The sequence below is a fragment of the Nelusetta ayraudi genome, unplaced genomic scaffold (genome assembly GCF_046127955.1).
Source record: "Nelusetta ayraudi isolate G7.1 ecotype Tasmania unplaced genomic scaffold, CSIRO-AGI_Nayr_v1 ptg000041l, whole genome shotgun sequence".
NCBI classification, from domain to species: domain Eukaryota; kingdom Metazoa; phylum Chordata; class Actinopteri; order Tetraodontiformes; family Monacanthidae; genus Nelusetta; species Nelusetta ayraudi.
The window spans coordinates 1620979-1638372 of record NW_027466091.1 but is presented as its reverse complement, the minus strand read 5'-3'; the positions used below and the strand labels follow the sequence as shown (position 1 = coordinate 1638372).

The window sequence follows — 17394 nt, the reverse complement described above, 5'->3', positions numbered from 1 at the left end:
TGCCTTTATCGCGGGTGATGCAACAGCAGAAACTTTGTTCTATTAAGGCGACTGAAAAACTGTTGTTGAGGTGAGTCAGTCATGTTGACCTGCGTGTTTTATTACCAGAGATTAAAGTCCTTGGGAGACGTTTCGTCAGCCAGGACGGCAACAAAAGGCACAAACTCTGCGGACGACTGAGAGGGTTCGCAGCAGGTCTGTGTTTCTGCAGCCTCAGTGAGATGTAGCGTTGTAGTATTGAGTTGACATAGTGCGCATGTAACAGCAGTGGGACTTCAAACCCTGACGAGTCGCGGGAGTTCTAATCGCTGAGTCGCGCTACAGTGGCAGCGTGCTGCAGCTGGTATGCTATTGTGTTTACACTTCAAGGCACTTTTTTTTTTTTTGTGCAGCAGTTTTAAAAATAGCCCTGCGCTTCTTTTGTGTTTCATGTGAAACTATTTGTGCTGGAAACACACGGAGTCTCCGTGTGACTGGCTTGGTTTATTGTCTGCTTTTTGTCCATTAATCCCCCGGAACACTTCCTGGACATTCCCAAACAAGCTCAAACCAGAGCTGCTGGATCCACCTCTCATCCCAAGTCCATCATCTGACCCGCACAACAGCGCGCTGCCACGGCAACGGAGCGGCTGCCAGGGTTTGTGTGCGTAGATCGTCTCGGATAATCGCTCGGTTGGCTTGGTGTCAGAGTCAGGACCTCACGCTACAAATCTGTTTGATGCTCCCGCCTGCAATGCCTAAAGGTGCTCTGTGCAGTTGGTGCAAGTCATTGAGTTCTTTTGTTTGTTTTATTTTTATTTTTGGCGCATTCTCAAAGAAAGATACCGACTGAAACCTAGCGAGGAGACAATTTATTGGTGATCAAAGTACATCTCCAAGACAAGAGTGTGTTTTTTTGACCTATAACAACAGTGGTGCAATAAATAAAGCTAAAACAAGCGGAACCTCGAGAGCCCAATGCTCAGCATTGGCACAACAGAAAACATCGTGACTACAGTCAACATACAGCAAATAAATAATTACACTGAATAAATTACATTCTAAGTTCTGGAGTTCCAGATGATAAGTAGGCATTTATGTGTTTGTGTGTTTTTTTCCCCCAAAAGCATCTAATGAAGCACTCTATTCTCAGGTGGTCAGACTCCGCTGTGGAATCAAGCTTCGTCCTGGAAACAAGCAGCTGACTGGAGGAGAAGAAAAGAAGAAGAAGAAATAAACCATCAGCAAGCATCAAACTTTAGATTTTGGAAAGAGGCAAATATATTTGTTTATGAAACAAAACAACAAAAAACAAAAACTTGGACAACGTCCCAACTGAAATAAAATTTGCTGGCGGCTGTCTGTGTGTCTTGAGATGGCAAGGCTGCCTCGCGTGTGCGTCGCTCGGTGTGACCTAACCGCACGCTAATGCGTGATAAGCTCCGGCGGCAAGGCCATTACGTGCACGAGTCAGCGTGTCAGCGTGTCAGCGTGGTCGCTGTTACAACACAGCGGCGAATGTGTCCGGCGGCGTGCACCTCTCTGCCTTTCTGCATGCCGGCGTGCGCCACAAAGACGGGAAGGGCCACGGCACCCGCCGCCGCTAATCCGGATTAATTCCTTCCGATGGGGTTTCCCCTGTTTTGTGTGATGCAAGTGGTGGCGCTCAACCTCTCTGAAGAGACTCTTTCCTCTTTGGCTTAAGGCTCGTGTGAGGGGACGCTGCCCTCAAAACCCTTCGGCAAGAACGAAAAGCAAAAAGTAACCCAGTGGACATTCTCTACGCTGTGTTGGGAGGATGGCATTGGTCCGACCTTCCCTAACCCTAACCCTAACCATAATGGGAGGTCTCACCAATGGGCAATTTGTCGGACTAATGGGACGTCGAACTAATGGTTGGCAGTTCCCCACAGTATTTGTACTGCAGTGAACCGTACTGGCTTGAAGATTACCCAATGTTTGAAATATCTGCGTTCCAGCTAGCTATCATTGCATCACTGCTACGCATCGATAAACGTGAACATTTCCCGTCAACCTGAGGAGGCCAAACTGCGGCTTTGCCAACGTGCCGACAGTCAGTCGACAGAATTTTACGGATCGAATTCAATATTGAGTTATGTGGCAAAGCAAGTGTCTGTGCTCGTGCAATTAGGTCAAAACCTCGGCCACACCCACCTTTGTTTGCGACTTGACGTAACGTTACACCACAACGTCGGCCGCCGGCTTCTGTAGCTTCTCCTGTTCGGCCGCAGGTCCCAGGTAGGACGCCAAGACGTTTTTGTGCGACCTGTAACTACAAAAGACACGACATGAATGTTGGAGCCGAGTTCAAAGCCTTGTGGTGATGATTAATGCTTCTCCGTGCTTGGTCTTTATTTAGCTTTGGCTGAATATCAAATCGAAACACCTCTGACGACGTCGCCAACAACAACAACAACAAACTTTATCATTGCCATTTGTATTTAACGTCACCCAATTCCTCTGGACTGTTAACTTGGCTGTTGACTTCGTCCTGCATACCAACAGCAAAGGCGCTTTATAATATACTAATAAAGTGCTGGTTTTACTCATCAAAATGACTCAGCCACCAATTATACTGCTGCTCCTTCAGGTCAGCGTGAGTAATAGATACTGCACGGCGGGACTGGCGATTTCAGTGATAAAAATCCACAACTCGACGTGAGTAGTGTGGAGGTCAGTCAGTGGATGGTGGTGAGCAATCCCTGGATCCCTGGGCGTGCTCGGGTGTGTTAATGTGGGGTTTTTTTCATGCCAAGAATTGTTCCTGGGCCCCGGTGTGTGCGACGCCAAGGTTCACCAGGGTGTGGATGTGTTGGCCCGGAGTGCAACTCATTTTCAATCATCTGCCCTATTACTCTTCCACAATAGCGACGGCATCTGACGAAATATCCGGCGTATTGAGCAGCGATGTCTTAATATAATTGAGTTTACACACCTTTAAAATAGTCATTACAAAGGGCCCCCATTGGATTTCCAAATAAAAAGAGTTTTGCCTGAGAATGGTAACAGGGTTGAAAATACTCACTGAGCGCAGGACATGAGCAGGATGGCGAGGCAGCTGATGACCGACAGGACCACAGCGACTATCACCAGAACCATTTGCATCGCCTCGCCTTTGCCACTCGGTTTGGACCGGGGATTCACCGCCTCCAGGGTTTGGATCCCGCAGCGCTCGCCGTCGTAGCCCTTCATGCATCTGAGGAGAGAGACGCTGTGGTCGGCAGAAGTCGGGCAAGCGAGGTCAAGAGAGGTCTTTCTTTCCAAGCGGCGCTCACATGCACACGGGGTCCGGCAGACCCTCGATGTGTTTGCAGTAGCCGTGGATGCAGTAGCCCAGGTGGGAGGAGGTGCAGGGGTCGTGGGTAGTGCTCAGGGTGGAGGTGTAGCCGCTGGTGGAGAAGGAATGCTCCGGGTTCAGAGGGGTGGTGGTCCGGCCTTTGCCCTTGCTCCTGCCCTTGCCTTTGCCTCTCCTCCTCCTCCTCTCCTCTCTGCCGGGATGCACATCTGGCGAAGCAGAGAAGTGCACTTTGAATGAATGAATTGATGAATAAAGTTCTCGAGTAACGTCAGGAAATTCCGTTCCATTTTTATTCGAAAAGACTGATTTAAACTCTGGAATGTCACCTTTAGCGAAAAACACTTTTATCAGTTTTATCAGAAAGATACAATTTCCACTTTTAATCATTGTCAGGTCAACAAACGTCAAGATTTAACCAAACTAACCAGCAACGCTTTGGGTGACATTAAAACAACCATTTCCCCTTCTGAACACCAACTTTTCAAATCTATTTTTCGGACACTCAGACTTTTTTTCGTCCTCGGTTTTCTTGTCGTACCAAGCAGAGTGACGCCGTGCTTCTCTCCTCCCGAACGGTCCTCCAACGCTTCCAGCGCGTCATCGTCGTCCTGCGAGGTCGGGAGGTCGTCAGCGGAGCCGGGACCGGCCGGACTCACGGCCTCCACCGTGGGTTTGGAGGGAAGCGTGGCCTCTGACCCCGGAGTGGAGAGAGAGCTGCAGACCGCTGGGAAAGTAGCAACGCACATCATCAACATACGGACTAAAGGCGATGCTCAAAGCTCAGTGTCTCCACTAAAGGCTTTTTTTATGAAAGCGTCGATGCTCGGCGGTTGCGGAAACAGGAGCTATTTTTAGCCTTCACTCCTCTGCTGGAGAATGTCTTCACACTTGGAGCCCTTGTGTGTGTAATCAGCCGCTCCGTCAATCGGCCGCTTTGAGTTTCCTCAATTTCCAGACACGCTGACAGCTGACTCACCCGCCGTCCTCCCCGGCAGACGGCCCAGCTCGCCTAATGAGACGAGCAGCCGCGCCGACGCTCCGCGACCATGAGCGCGCTGACGGCACCTAAACAAACAGCTGGGGCCTGCACGGAATCACCCGGCGAGGAGTTTTTTTGGCAAAATGTCAGCCTGTCGAAAAAGCGTTGCAACAGGCCTGACCAGGTTCCAGGTGTGAACGAGAGCGGGGCTCAGCTCAGATCAGACGCAATTCTGAACCCAGATTATTATTTCAACGCTCGCTCGGATTTCCTTTCGCGGCCGTTCCATTTCTTTATGCTCAGGGGCGGAGCTACGTGGCGGCTGATGTGGGAATCATTCGACAAAAGGCCTCACACTTCCACACTACAACGTCTCAAGTCATATCTGTGATGTCTTTGTTGATCTGGATTTTGTGTTCCTGGGAAAACAGGAAACTCAAAGAGCTGTAATGGAACTCTAACCCGAGGACAGCAGGGCCAAGCGGATATAAGGTTTATTTTGAACGGTAACATTGATACAGACTCGCTGTCCTCTAATTTATGGGAACGGTGACAGACCGACTATTATACTGTCACGCTGTTAAACATTTAATATTTACAAACAATTGGAGTAACAATTGGAGTGACATCTAAAACAGTCCTTTAGACATATCCAGTGTCTGCTCACTGCCACCCACAGTGTGAGTCACCCTGTGGCCACCCCGAGGAAAAACTTCTGGCTCCGCCAATGTTTACGCTCTCTTTTCATTTTATAAAAAAAAAAAATAATAATAAAAGACTTACCGGAGCACAGCAGACAGGTGAGGATGAGAAGGTTCATATCCCAGGAAGGTGGTGCGGTGTGTGAGATCGGCTGTGCGCTAATCTGTGTGTGCCTGTGTGTGCCTGTGTGTTTGTGTGTGTGTGTGTGTGTGTGTGTCAAAAGTGAGAGGGCGGTTCCCTGCTGATAAAGAGCTCGTGCTTTGCTCTCTTCACCTCTGCTGAGTGCTGCTTTTATAGGGCTGGGTTAGCCTGCCTCTCCGCTGCCAAGGAGGTGAGGGTGTGTGTGTGTGTGTGTGTGTGTGTGTGTGTGTGCGTGAGCATGTGCGTGCGTGACACGCCTCGGGGCAGCAAATTTTGCCTCTGACGGCGGCGGCGTGTGACGAGGTTTCTGTCGGACTGAGATTGAGACAGTTTAACGTATTCACGCTGCTTCCTGTTCGCCGTTAAAACGCAGTTAAACTTTTGCTCCCGACGACCGAACACACACACACACGCACACACTCACACACACGCACTCATGCTGACAGATATGTTGCAGTGCAAGCAGGCGAACACCTGTGATGACTGAGAGGCTCGTTTACATAAGTATTTACGGGGTTTTTTTTATGGAGTAATATAGGGGTTAAAAGCCTATAAAACATATTTACAGATGTGTTATTTCTTTGCAGGTGTTCATTGCCATGAAAAAGAAGAAACACTGAATTGAACAATTTTGGATTTTTGGCCGTCTACTAACAAAACCTCAAAAGCTTTTCAAGAATAATTGCAAGGTTTGCAGGGCGCTTGAGCAACGAGCAGTAGTTCTCTGTTCTTGAGCGCAGTGGGCTTGCATGGGATGGAATTCCCCACCTCAAACTCCAGAATGGTTGAACGTCCGCAACCTGCAGATGAGAACTTTTGGAGCGATGGTGAGGACTCGATGGGAGCAATCAGGACTCTCGGGGCGACCTGTCCCTTTAACCCAATGGTAAAATGCTAAATGGACTTCACTTATATGGACAGCACCTTCACGCTTCCCCCAAAGCGCTTTACAAAGGCCTCTCATTCACCCATTCACGCACCAATGGGTGGCTGCTGCCATGCAAGGCGCTGCCAGGCCCCCAACAGTGGTGCGCCGCGTCTCCCTTTCTGACGAACTGCCGCTTTAATTGCGAATCAGGCGCTTCAGCAAAAAAGTGTCGCGTGCGCACGTTTGCCACGATCCACAAACATCCCCATGCCCGCTTTTTAAATCAACGTTTCGCCGCGTTATCATCGTTGGTCGCTCCTGCCTTGCGGCTGGATTGCCGTATCGCACCGGTGGAACTGTTCCCCTGCGCTGAAACCACGAGGACGCCTCCAGGCCAGGGCGGGGATGCCGCAGGGAGGAATGTTTTGCCTGTGTTGTTGTGTCTCCTGCGCCGCAGGTTGGAGGTTGCCCCGTCATTCCCCTGCGTGCCGCGGAATCCGATTCGTTTCAAGAAGAAGAAAAAAGAAAAAGAAAAAGAAAACAAACCTGTTCGGAATGCGGGGAAGCCAATCCATCCCGCCGTCCCCCGTCCACATTCCAACCGCGAGGCCTCTTTGCGCTGTGTTTTTGTTTGTGGATGCCGCGGTATCAATTGTTTGTATTACGTGCAAACGGCGTCGGTCGGGACGAGCGACGAGGCCCCGGCGGAAAGTCTGAGGCGAGTCTGGAGAGGAGCAGCGCGTGACAACCGCGCGCTGTCAACACTGCGGCGGGCCGCCTCGCGACATGAGGGACAACAACTTTCTGACACGCCAAGGCGGCTGTAACTATTTGGAAAACCCCTTTTTTTTTTTTTTTTTTTGGAGCGTGAGCTCAGCTTTCATAATATTTTAAGGGCACACGTGAAGCACGAGCTGCACCAGCCGGAGCCGCGCACGCTGGAAGCTGCCACGGTGGTCGTCAGGTTTTCGCCGTTGGCTTGCACGGACTGCTGTTTGGCCTCTTTGCATTTCCACTGCAGTTTTGTTTTTGTAAAATAAAAGTGACATTTCTGAAAAATTTAGTAAAAAAGTACAATTGCGATTTGCATACACATGGAATCCATACTCCCCTCCGACGTGGGGAAGATTTTTTTGTGTGAGGTGAGATAGCTACTAAAAAAAAAGATTGCAAAGAAAGATTAATGCAAATCATATGCCCGTGGATGTGCATTGGCAGGACTCAAGAGCGACGACGAATGCACTGAGGGAATCTCGGCGACAACGAGCTAACCTGCTAACAGCTAGCAAGGAGCTGAGGCCAGCAGGGTTTTCCAGATTGAAGTTAGAACAGGGGTGGGCAAACTTTTTCAATGTTGTGCCAGAATGGGTTCTAAAATTTGACAGGGGGGGGTGGAGCAGATGGAAGGATTACATATCATGGGATATGTAGAAAACATGTGCCTTAATGCTAATTGAAAACGAATCAAAGCGTTCCAACAAAACGTCCGTCTTTAAAGCGCCACAGTATTTAGCTCTTTATTGAAATGACTGAAAGAATGGATGAAATACAGTTGTTTTTTTTAATAAAACCTTTTTACCATTAATATAATTTCTTCAAGTTCATTGGGCCGGAAAAAAAGCTTAACAGGCCACATATGACAGATATGAAGATGTCAGACAAAGTGAAGGTTCGACCCTGGAAACAGAAGCAGGAGTTGAGTCTGAATCATGAAGATGTCCTTGACTTGGAATCACAGATTTGAATGGAAATCTGTCCAAAGAACAACTGACTCGGAGCCGGATCAGCACCGATGGTACCAGGTACCTGCTCGGGTAGTTTCTGCTTCAGTAAAATGTGGCGGCACCCTCATCAGTTACTGTCTTTAAAGGCCTTCATTGGCAGCTTTGACCTCAGTCCCACCGCTTCGGAAGCAGTCCTGAGTTGTGTGGATGCTGCGGTGACGGCAGGTTGACCGACAGACACGCAGTATCATTATTATTATTATCATTATTGTTATCATTATTATTATTATTATTGTACATACGGCCTCGCTGCTTGCTGGCCAGACAGTGAAAATACAACACGAGTCACATTGATGCCACTGGAATGCCAGTGGCCAATGGACTTTTTTCTTGTTGAAGGAACACGGAGCCTAACGGGGCTGCGACCACGTTACTCACGACAGCCGCAACACGACGCCACTTACGCAACAGTCAGGTGTCAACTGGGCACAGGATGGGTGCTGCCCGATCATCTTTCCCTAACATTTCAACTACGGCTTTTGTCACACAAAAGAACGTTCACTTCTCGGAGAGGAAGCGAAGTGTGTTCACGCATAAGCCAAGTGGTTTGAAACGCGTCGCACCGCTGCCGGGTTAATGTTCCTCCTGCTGCTTTGAATGCAGGTCATGTAAACAGACTCCGACCAGGTGTTAAAACGGCTCATTGACTCCGCGCGACTCGGCGCTAATGAGGCCGCAGGGATTACCAATTAACTTTTTACAGGACGCTGTGAGAAGTTGACTCAGCCGGTCGGTCACATGACCGGACCAAAATATATTTTATCACTTCCACCGGGAGTTGCGTAACTGTGTGCGCTTCGCTTAAAACTGTAACAATGAGGTAAAAATACACACGCGCGCGCACACACACATATGTATACATGTACTTACAACGCTGAAGCAGAACTTTTTTCTTTTTTCATAAGCATTACTTTGCTCTTCCTAGTAATTCCCTCGTATTATTACTCTGTAATATTTCAGAATATTCTTTTTTTTTCAGCTGTTCAACAGAATGTTCTGCGCTATCGTTATCCTAACACCACGGAACTCGTGAAATTCCCATAGACACTCACAAACAGTGGTGGAAGGTAAAGGCTGCTGCTTTGCACTGAAGCTGGAGTGACGTTGACTTTCTCCTTGAGAGGTTCCAATAGTGGCGTTCCCTCCTCAGGGTCAACGACATACCTGCCTTCACGACAAAAGAAAACAACTGGAGACTGGACCGGCGCTAATAAACTCCACTGCACGTCGTTGCTTTGAACCGAAGCTCAGTGGTTGAAGATTCGAAGACGAGGTTCTCTGTGGGCTTTCATTACTGCCAGGGAATGTTTTCTGGTAGTGTGCTCGTGATGCACGCTAACACAAGAGAAAGTGCATGTGTAGAAGACTTCACCTCGCGCGTGTGTGTTGTTGAAGGACGTAGGTACAATTGTCAGTGGGAGAGCCGTCCTTTTGATCAAGGGTGAATTCCAATTCCTCCCTCAACCCTCAATCTCAACCCTCAATCTCAAACATGCTCGCTCCCGCGAGGTGCAAGTGCTGTCCCGATTCTCAGAAGGTCAAGTTGAGGGAGGAGTGTAAGGGCTGTATCGCCCTCAATATTGAGATTCTCCGGCACCACCCTTGGCAGTCAGGGCTACCCAGAAGGCATTGCGTATTTTCGCCAAGACGTCTTCGAAAAAGATGGCGATGAAAAAAGCTACAAATGCAAGTATTTTCTTAGTTAATAAAGATATAAATATTACCAAACCATTTTATTGTCTTAGTTTAAGACTTTTTTTTTATGGATTATTGACATCGTTTTTTTACTTTACGATGTTTGTCAGCCGGACCGGCGGTCCCGGCTTCACGTTACTTGTATACCTCGTTGTGTCGCGACGGAGGACTTCTTCCTTTTAGTCGTCGTCTTCTTGACAGACTGGACGTAGCTTTGGCGTAAGGCCGCCCCCCACAGTCTGAAGACGTAACTGCACTTAAGGGGTGTCCCAGTTCTAAGCCCTTACACTTATTTTTGAGGGCCAAAGGTTGAGGGTTAAGGGCGAGGGTTGAGATTGAGGAGTTAAGTGAGGAATTGGAATTGGCCCTGAAGCTCAAAAGTTATCAAAGTTTTTAACATCTACAAAACTGCGCTGTTCCACACAACTACTGTGTGCACACCATCGTGTATGAAATACAGAAGACAAATCAGAAGGAAATTGCACTCATGTGTTTTTTATAAAAAAAAATAATGTTTGTTACAAAAGTGACAAAAAGCTAAATGGCTTGAAATCATATTTAATTCATCTTGTAGTTAACGTACACCCAGCGTGTTTCTTTTCCTCTAATGCATCCCACAGCATTTGCTGAATAAATCCAGTCAATCATGCTGTTTGAAGCTAGACCACATTAAATCTAGACAACAGTAAAAAAAAAACCAAAATCGTTAAAAAAATAAAATAAAAAAAAGGTCCATCCAAGGTTAAAAAAAAAAAAGGACTCCACGGTACAAAGATACGGCATAATAAATTAATTAAAAACAGCAGTAAGTGAAAATGATACAATTTGTGGCCATTACTAATAAAATACTAACATTCCTTAAAACATATTAAAGCTGAGTCTAGTAAAAAAAAAAAAAAAGAAAAAAAAAGATTGACAATAAGTACACACTTCAGAGAAAGCTGAGCAAAATGCTGAAGCAGCAACACTTTCTTTACTTCCTATGGAATTTCACCACATCCAGAGAAGCGGCTGCCAGACTTGGACACCCCCACAACGTGAGGGAATCAGAGCGTCAGGCGTGCTTGACGTTCATGTGTTTGCGCTCAGCCGATTCCTTCGCATCGTTCCCGTGAAACTTTCCACCGTGGTGGTGGGCGTCGGCACGCCGCCGGGTCCGGTTGGTTCCGCTGGCCCGGTGCTTGAAATGCTGGTTGCATGACACGCGGAGCTTGCTTGCCCATTTTGAAAACTCGAGTGTATTTGCGTTTGTGTCTGACAGCGTGATGAAGTGAGCCGAGGCCATGAGACACGCGGTGTCGTGAGGTGAAGCAGTTGGCTCAGGGTGAGCCGCAGGCGGAGCCACGCTGTGTTGAAACTGACATGGCGTGGGGGAAAAATTGGGAAAATTCCAGTGGAAGAGGCTGTGTGTGTGTGTGTGTGTGTGTGTGTGTGTGTGTGTGTGTGTGTGTGTGCTTAAACATTCACAGACTGGGCTCCTTTGTAGCTTTGGCGTTTCTGCTGCTTTGGGAATTTCTTTCCCTTGAACCTGCAAAAATCGGATGAAATGAACACGTTTCAACGACGCTCCTCAACAAACCCCAAGGAATGTCATTCTGTTCAAATGGCAACATTGTGACCCTGAGCTGAGAATCAAACTGTCAATTTCCAAAGTAAATGGACAGTCAAGAAGAAGAAAATAAGAGTTCTTTAATGTCGGTAGCTTATTAGCATCATTTTCTGTTTTGAGGTTTTGAAAACTCTAATAAATAAATAATTAGAAACCACCACCACCTCACATTAAAGTGTCTATTAACACCTGGCAAAGGGACTACCGATGGAAATTAGCCTTCAGCTAACTCGGCTGTATTTACTTTCTGTTGTGTTGATTAATGTACTTTCCCTTTTTTTTTTTTTTTTTAAATAAAGAACTAGAATTTGAGTGCATTCATTTTTAAAGGGCGATTCTGCTGGTGGATCTCTTTAACAGATCCACACTGGGCCTTTTACACACAATATTCACCAGTCATCCACACTCACGCCTACAGCCAGTTGTAGCTGCTTAATGCGCATGTCTTCACGCAGTTCAAAGCAACGGGGTTTTTTTTCCCCCGCTTGTTTGCTTTTTGAATCTTTTATCACGGCAAACAAATGCAACACGACGCACGACTTGATTTAAAGCGGTGCAACAGGAACACACAATGCATCGTCACTTATTCTGCTCATGAGTGATGCATTCTGATAGAATATTACTAGGTCCGACTATATGGGTCAACAGTGCGTAGTGTTGACCGTGACACTTTCTCTGACCCTAAGACTTTAAGGAAACACTTTGGAAAATCGCAATTATACTTTGCCGAAATTTTAGAAACATCGATTTTTATTTTGCGGGGGAAAAAAAACAAAACAAAACTGTCATGTCATGGAAACGCAGCTGGTAACAATTACATACAACTCGGGGCGAACTGAGAAAATGAGTTATTTAAGGGAGAGTGTGGCGAACGGGTTGCCCTTCATATGACTCAGTACCCACGAAGCAGCTCTCAGGCTCAAACAGGTCGGTGAGCCCCGCTCTGAGCACTACCCACTCGGGTCCTTACCATTTGCAGCAGAGGTACAGAGCTCCGCTCAGACCCACGATCAGCAGGCCGACGCAGAAAACGATGAGGACTATCTGCTCCTCGGCCATCATGGGCTTCATGAGCAGCTCCACCGTCCCGCACCTGGGACCGTAGTAGCCTCGCTCACACCTGAAACACATGGAGGGCCAATCGCTATGGATCACACATACACACAGACACATGCGAGTTCACACACACACACACACACACACACACACACACACACACACACACACACACACACACACACACACACACACGTACTTGCAGTGGTGCTCGTTGATGTCCACCAGCAGCATGCACTGGCCGCTGTTCAGGCAGTAGTCGCTGAACGCGCTGGATGGAGCGTTTCACCACACGGGGGCGCCCTTCGCCCTGACCTGAGACACAGAAATAATGACGTCGGCAACTCGCTGGCAGTGTTGTGTTGCGAGTTTTAGTGTGTCTGCTTGGATTTTTAGATGCCACACATCCGGGTCATATTCAGAGAAAGTAGCTCAGTGTCCACTGCAAGGCAGCTGCGTCCGGTGAATAAAGACGAGGATAAAGGACGAGAATGGATAGGATAATTAGAAAGGCTCAGAATAACAAAAACAATACAATTGTAGTGGATTATAATAATAATAATCGCATCGAAATAAATATATATATTTTTTTTTTAATTAGAATTGAACTCTAGTGAAAGTTAAACGAGGTGAAATTCTAATAGATGTGAAAGTGTACACGGTTTATCGCGCCGTCTAGTGTTGTGACAGCATATTGCAACCTGCTAAAAAAAAAAGTGTATAGGAAAAAAAATACATGCAACTGGCGCCCTCTGGAGGTGCTGCTTCCCATCTCACCAAGATTACCAAAGAAACAAGCGCATCTGCCCTGCTGAATAAAACAATAATTCATACACACACACACACCGACTGAACCTGTTGATAATTTAATAGATAATTATAAACGGCTGAATCATTTAACGCGGTGTCACGTAAAGCTGTAGATTTCAAACTTCCCGAAGGTGAATTTTTGTGAATACCTGCGGAGAGGCCCGAGCTGGAGGGCACACTGACGGTGAGGACGCATGGCCCGAGCAGCAGGACACCTGGAAAACATCCAGCATCAGGTCAGTGTGTCATCCAGTTAGACAACAGACTTTCATTTCTATGTCCCGTGAGTCAGGAACCCCCCCCCAAAGAGTTGATTCCTGGCTCACAGCCATTTTGGCCTCCTTATTGTAACCCCATGATGATGAAAAAAAAAAAAAAAAACCTCTATAAATGTGTTGAGTCGCGCACGACACAGCTTGCACAAAGGGAAAATTCCAAAAGACGGGGAGAAATATTATTTCTGGAGGGACATGGCAGCCAGAGTGCGGACTCCGCCGGCACAGGCAGCCTTGATGTTGTGTGTGGCTCCAGCAGCTGAGCCCAACGTGCCTGTACCAGCTTGTGGAGTTCCGCAGCGCAGACGCCCACATTCCTGCAGGCAGGACAGGAAAAAAGCACTTGAACCGGGATTTAGGTGGCGTCTGGTTCATGGCACACTTCCTGTGAATGCTGGGCCACCTTCTCCAGGCGCCTGTGACTGTCTGTGATGGGTGTTGCTGGCCGGTAGAACACACACTGTGTGATTAATCAACGTTCAACCAGCCCCATCATGCCGTTAGTCACTGACTCTCTCTTTCTCTCTCTGCCACTGCCACTCTTCAAGTATTATTTCCAGCTGGTTCTTCTTCTTCTGTTTACCGGAACTACATCTGGATCACACAGAAACCATGCAATGCAAGCACATTTAAAGGTCGCATACAACTCAATTAACTAGAATTCCCTTCACCATTGTCCTCTAACACACTTAAAGGTCCAGCGTGTAATATTTAGCTTGCCATATTGTTTTTAAATAGCTGAATATAGTGCCCATAAACACATTAATAAAAGTGTATAACTGGAATTCCATAAAAATGAATCTGGTTTTCCTACCCATATTGTTCTCATGTATATATAAGAATGTACATCTAGCAAGGGTCTTGCTCCCAGGTATAGCTGCCATCCAGCACCTCCACTTTCCAAGGATGCCCGGTGTGGACAATCCTGCCCACATGACAGCGCATTTCACGATTAGGGTGACTGCTCACATCTTTAAATAAACCAACGAAGAAGAAGAAGGTGAACGAGGTATCCAGGTTCGGGTGCGCAGGACACCGTAGTTCACTGGCAAACTCAGGAGGGGGAGGGAAAGTGAATCTAAAATGTAACCACGTGACGTTTTTTTTTTTTTTATTATCTTAAAAATCTCCAAATATTACACACTCAACCTTTCAGCCTCTCATCTGTTGAATAACACCAAAGAAATGATTGTAGTTCATCCTTTTACTCTTTTTTTTTTCTTGCTACACTTTTGCAGAAAGTTGTGTGCCCGACCATCAGGATTATGTCTCATTCCAAAACCCCAGAAGATCCAACAATGCATCAGTTCAAGATAGAAGCTAAAGCTTTAAGTGGAATGTGACAAAAGGAATGTGTGAAATCAAAACAAACGTTGGAGATAATTTCTTTGCAGCACGCAAAGAAAGCAAGGAATTTACACGAGCGACGGCTCTCCGCTCAAGCGTCCTCACTATCAAGCTCCACCATCAAAGCTAAGATGAGCATCAACATAAACACACAAGCTTGGGTTGCTTTGCTTTTACATCTCGCTCAAAATATTTTACCGTCCTTCAGATTGAACTCTTCAGATTGAAGACTTTTTGGAAAATGAATGACCGTTACAATCTCATTGGATAAGGAAGTGAACCAATCCTCACCTGAGTATGCTTCAACTGTACGTTGATTGATTGATTTTTTAGTTTTATTAGTTTTAAATACTGATAATGATAAAAAAATAATTTAGATTTTTTTTTTTTTTTTTTTTTAAAGTGAACCAGGACTATTTTGTATGTTGCAATGCAGCTTGACACTATTGTTTATTCGTGCAAAGCACAGTGTTTCCATGAAGGTGGAGACCAGAGCAACGAGAAGGTGATGTAGTCAACCAGGCAGCCGGTGCCTTCCAACAATAAATTCTTCCACTTGGGCTTCGATCGCTAACATGTTAAAACATCCCTCAGGATCTGAGTTTGATGCTCAGATCAGCACATTAACACAAGAATGTGCCTTTCAAAAAAAAAACTGCCCCATGGCAACAGGGCCGACAGTGAGCACATGACTGCAAATGCAATTTGACTGGGGCATTTTATTCTCATATTTATTTTATATTGTATGCATATTGGCTGCAACCTTGTTGTTGCCTAGAGACCAAACATTAGGTGATAAACATTGGACCTCATTTCTGTGTCTGAAATGAAGTTGTCAAAAAAAGAGGAGCAAATAACTTTGCTGCAATTAAAAGGTGTGAAATTGTGATTTAAAAGAAGAAGCTGCAAAAACAATATGCTGCTTTGTAGATCGAGGGAAGAAAAGAGTGCACTTTTCCTACATGGCAGTAGCACGGGTTTCTGAAGCACTGGTCAACTCTCCAATGGTTTACACATCAGAATGGAAGCCCATCTCTGATTCACACGGACACAGAGTGAGACCTTCCCTTTCATCTCCAACCATTCACTATTCTCACCCAATCAGACTACAACTCCCGGCACTGCTCCAAGACTCCTATTTATTTCATAAACGATTTCGTTTTCCCTTTTTTTTTGTTTGTTTGTTGTTGTTGTTTCACCCGTTTACGTCTTCGGCCCGTTTCGACCGCCGAAACAGCGGCTCGAGCGCCGATCGATCGCGTCTGCGTGTGATAGAAACCAGGAACTCACCGATGGCCGCGAGCAGTCTGCAGTTCACCTCCATGTCTGCGTGTGCGCGCAGCGCGACTGGTGTCACGCAGAGTTGTGCGGGAGTTGCCTAGAGCGGCGGAGCGCACCTCGCGGGAGCGCGCACCCGCAGTCGCGCACCTGCATGCGACAGAGAGACGTCGTCGTTGAGCACGATACCGTGCACCTCGTGGTCGATCACTAAACATCGGTGGTGGGAGGAAACCATGTACGTGGAACGAGTAACTAGAAGTAACAGGTCCAGATACCGATAGGTCGCCTGGGACGCTCTGGGGTCACTGTTCAGTTATGTTCTCAGTCTTAGAAAATAACAGTGTGTATCGTTATTAAAAGGGTAAACTTCCACTTTGGTTGTGCTGCAGCTGAAAACATACAGTACAGAGCGCACCAAAGCAACAAAGCAGACTATCAACAAATTTAGAGTTTCAATAATTGCAAGAAAATTTCTTTGAGTTTTTTTTTACTTTAAGCACGTTTTGAACCTTGGCTTTCTTGCTTTTACTTGCGTAAGAGAGTTGAATCAGTACTTTGACCATTGGAATACTTATTCTTACTCATATTTGGAACGTCATCGTTATCTTTGTGTAATTGAAAACACAAGTTGCCATCAGAAATGTATTTTTCTTTAAAAAAAAAAAAAAAAGAAGAAGAAAGAAACGTCTTTTTTAATCAGCTGATTACTTCTCAAATCAAAGACTGACAACTGAATATGGCAACAGTGTGTTAAATGTTTAGCAATCAACGTATATATCATCCTCAACGATGTCTCTAATGTCTCAGTGTTGCCTTGTGCCTTCCTGTAACTGATGTCACTGTGATACTGCTCTCGGCGTTACACCACACGCTTCCGACTCGCAAAAATAACAATTAGAGGAGGCGAGATGATGATGGTGATGATGAGACATCAGTCGAAACCAATATGCCCGATCTGGTGCCCTTGGGTGTGGCGACACGCTGTAATTTAGCCCGTTTCACTCATGAAAGGGCCCAAATAAAAGCAGAGACACCTGCGGTTAAAGAAGAATGAAGGGCTGTCGCTGCAGACGCCCACCAACGAAACAGGTCCTCTGTCATGCAGCCTCTATTCAAAGCCCTCAGACATTGTGTAATAGTGTCCAGCAAGTAAAGGTGATACGCTGCATTCAAATCTCTCAATCGCTCGAGCATCGCGGCGAGCGACAATAAACTATTCTGATTTGGTTGTATAAAGAATTAAAGGTCAATGAAACCAAAGACAGCTGTTTCGAGATTTTTTTTTCAGCACGAACATGAAAAACCCAGATCACAGTTCAGAAGGGTTCCCGTTTTACTGTGCGTCAGGAGCCCTGGGTGAACTGAAGACGACGGATCTTTCTGATTCCGCTCCTCAGCACTGAACTCACATGTTTCCAAACTGATAGAGTCGCGCGTGTTATTGGACTTAACGTGGACCTCTGCAACAAGAGCAATGCTGAGTCAATCGTCAACTGCTCATCAATGTCATGTTGTTGTGATCTATAGGCGTGACACCAACGTTCTCCAA

At 46.4% G+C, this 17394-nt stretch overlaps 2 protein-coding genes and 1 long non-coding RNA gene across 3 annotated transcripts; 1 reads left to right on the top strand and 2 right to left on the bottom strand.

The window, feature by feature from the left end:
* Positions 1-174: 174 nt before the first annotated feature.
* LOC142893094 (uncharacterized) lies at positions 175-1267 on the top strand. Its single transcript, XR_012927645.1, has 3 exons — positions 175-343; positions 544-643; positions 1133-1267. It is a non-coding gene; the product is annotated as an uncharacterized LOC142893094 (long non-coding RNA).
* On the bottom strand, positions 830-5255 carry LOC142893093 (uncharacterized). The gene is made up of 6 exons (XM_076033355.1): positions 5061-5255; positions 3837-4022; positions 3276-3504; positions 3026-3196; positions 2155-2272; positions 830-1184 (listed from the first exon to the last, which is right to left on the bottom strand). The coding sequence occupies exons 1-5, from the start codon at positions 5095-5097 to the stop codon at positions 2179-2181; spliced, it is 717 nt and encodes a 238-aa protein (XP_075889470.1). The 5' UTR covers positions 5098-5255; the 3' UTR covers positions 830-1184; positions 2155-2178.
* Positions 5256-10036: 4781 nt separating this feature from the next.
* LOC142893129 (proepiregulin-like) lies at positions 10037-15929 on the bottom strand. Its single transcript, XM_076033409.1, is given in 6 exon segments — positions 10037-10995; positions 12047-12196; positions 12332-12409; positions 12411-12447; positions 13092-13157; positions 15855-15929. Coding segments are annotated over 6 exon segments (438 nt in total). The 5' UTR covers positions 15889-15929; the 3' UTR covers positions 10037-10922.
* Between the last annotated feature and the right edge of the window lie 1465 nt (positions 15930-17394).

Bases quoted from the DNA above. Each gene is read 5' to 3' on its own strand.
- LOC142893093 (XM_076033355.1), bottom strand. From the start codon at position 5,097: ATGAACCTTCTCATCCTCACCTGTCTGCTGTGCTCCG. The intron at 3,505-3,836 runs GTACGACAAGAA...CTGCTTCGCCAG, and splicing joins GCACGGCGTCACTCTGCTTG to ATGTGCATCCCGGCAGAGAG. The intron at 2,273-3,025 runs GTGAGTATTTTC...TGTCTTTTGTAG, and splicing joins CTGCTCATGTCCTGCGCTCA to TTACAGGTCGCACAAAAACG.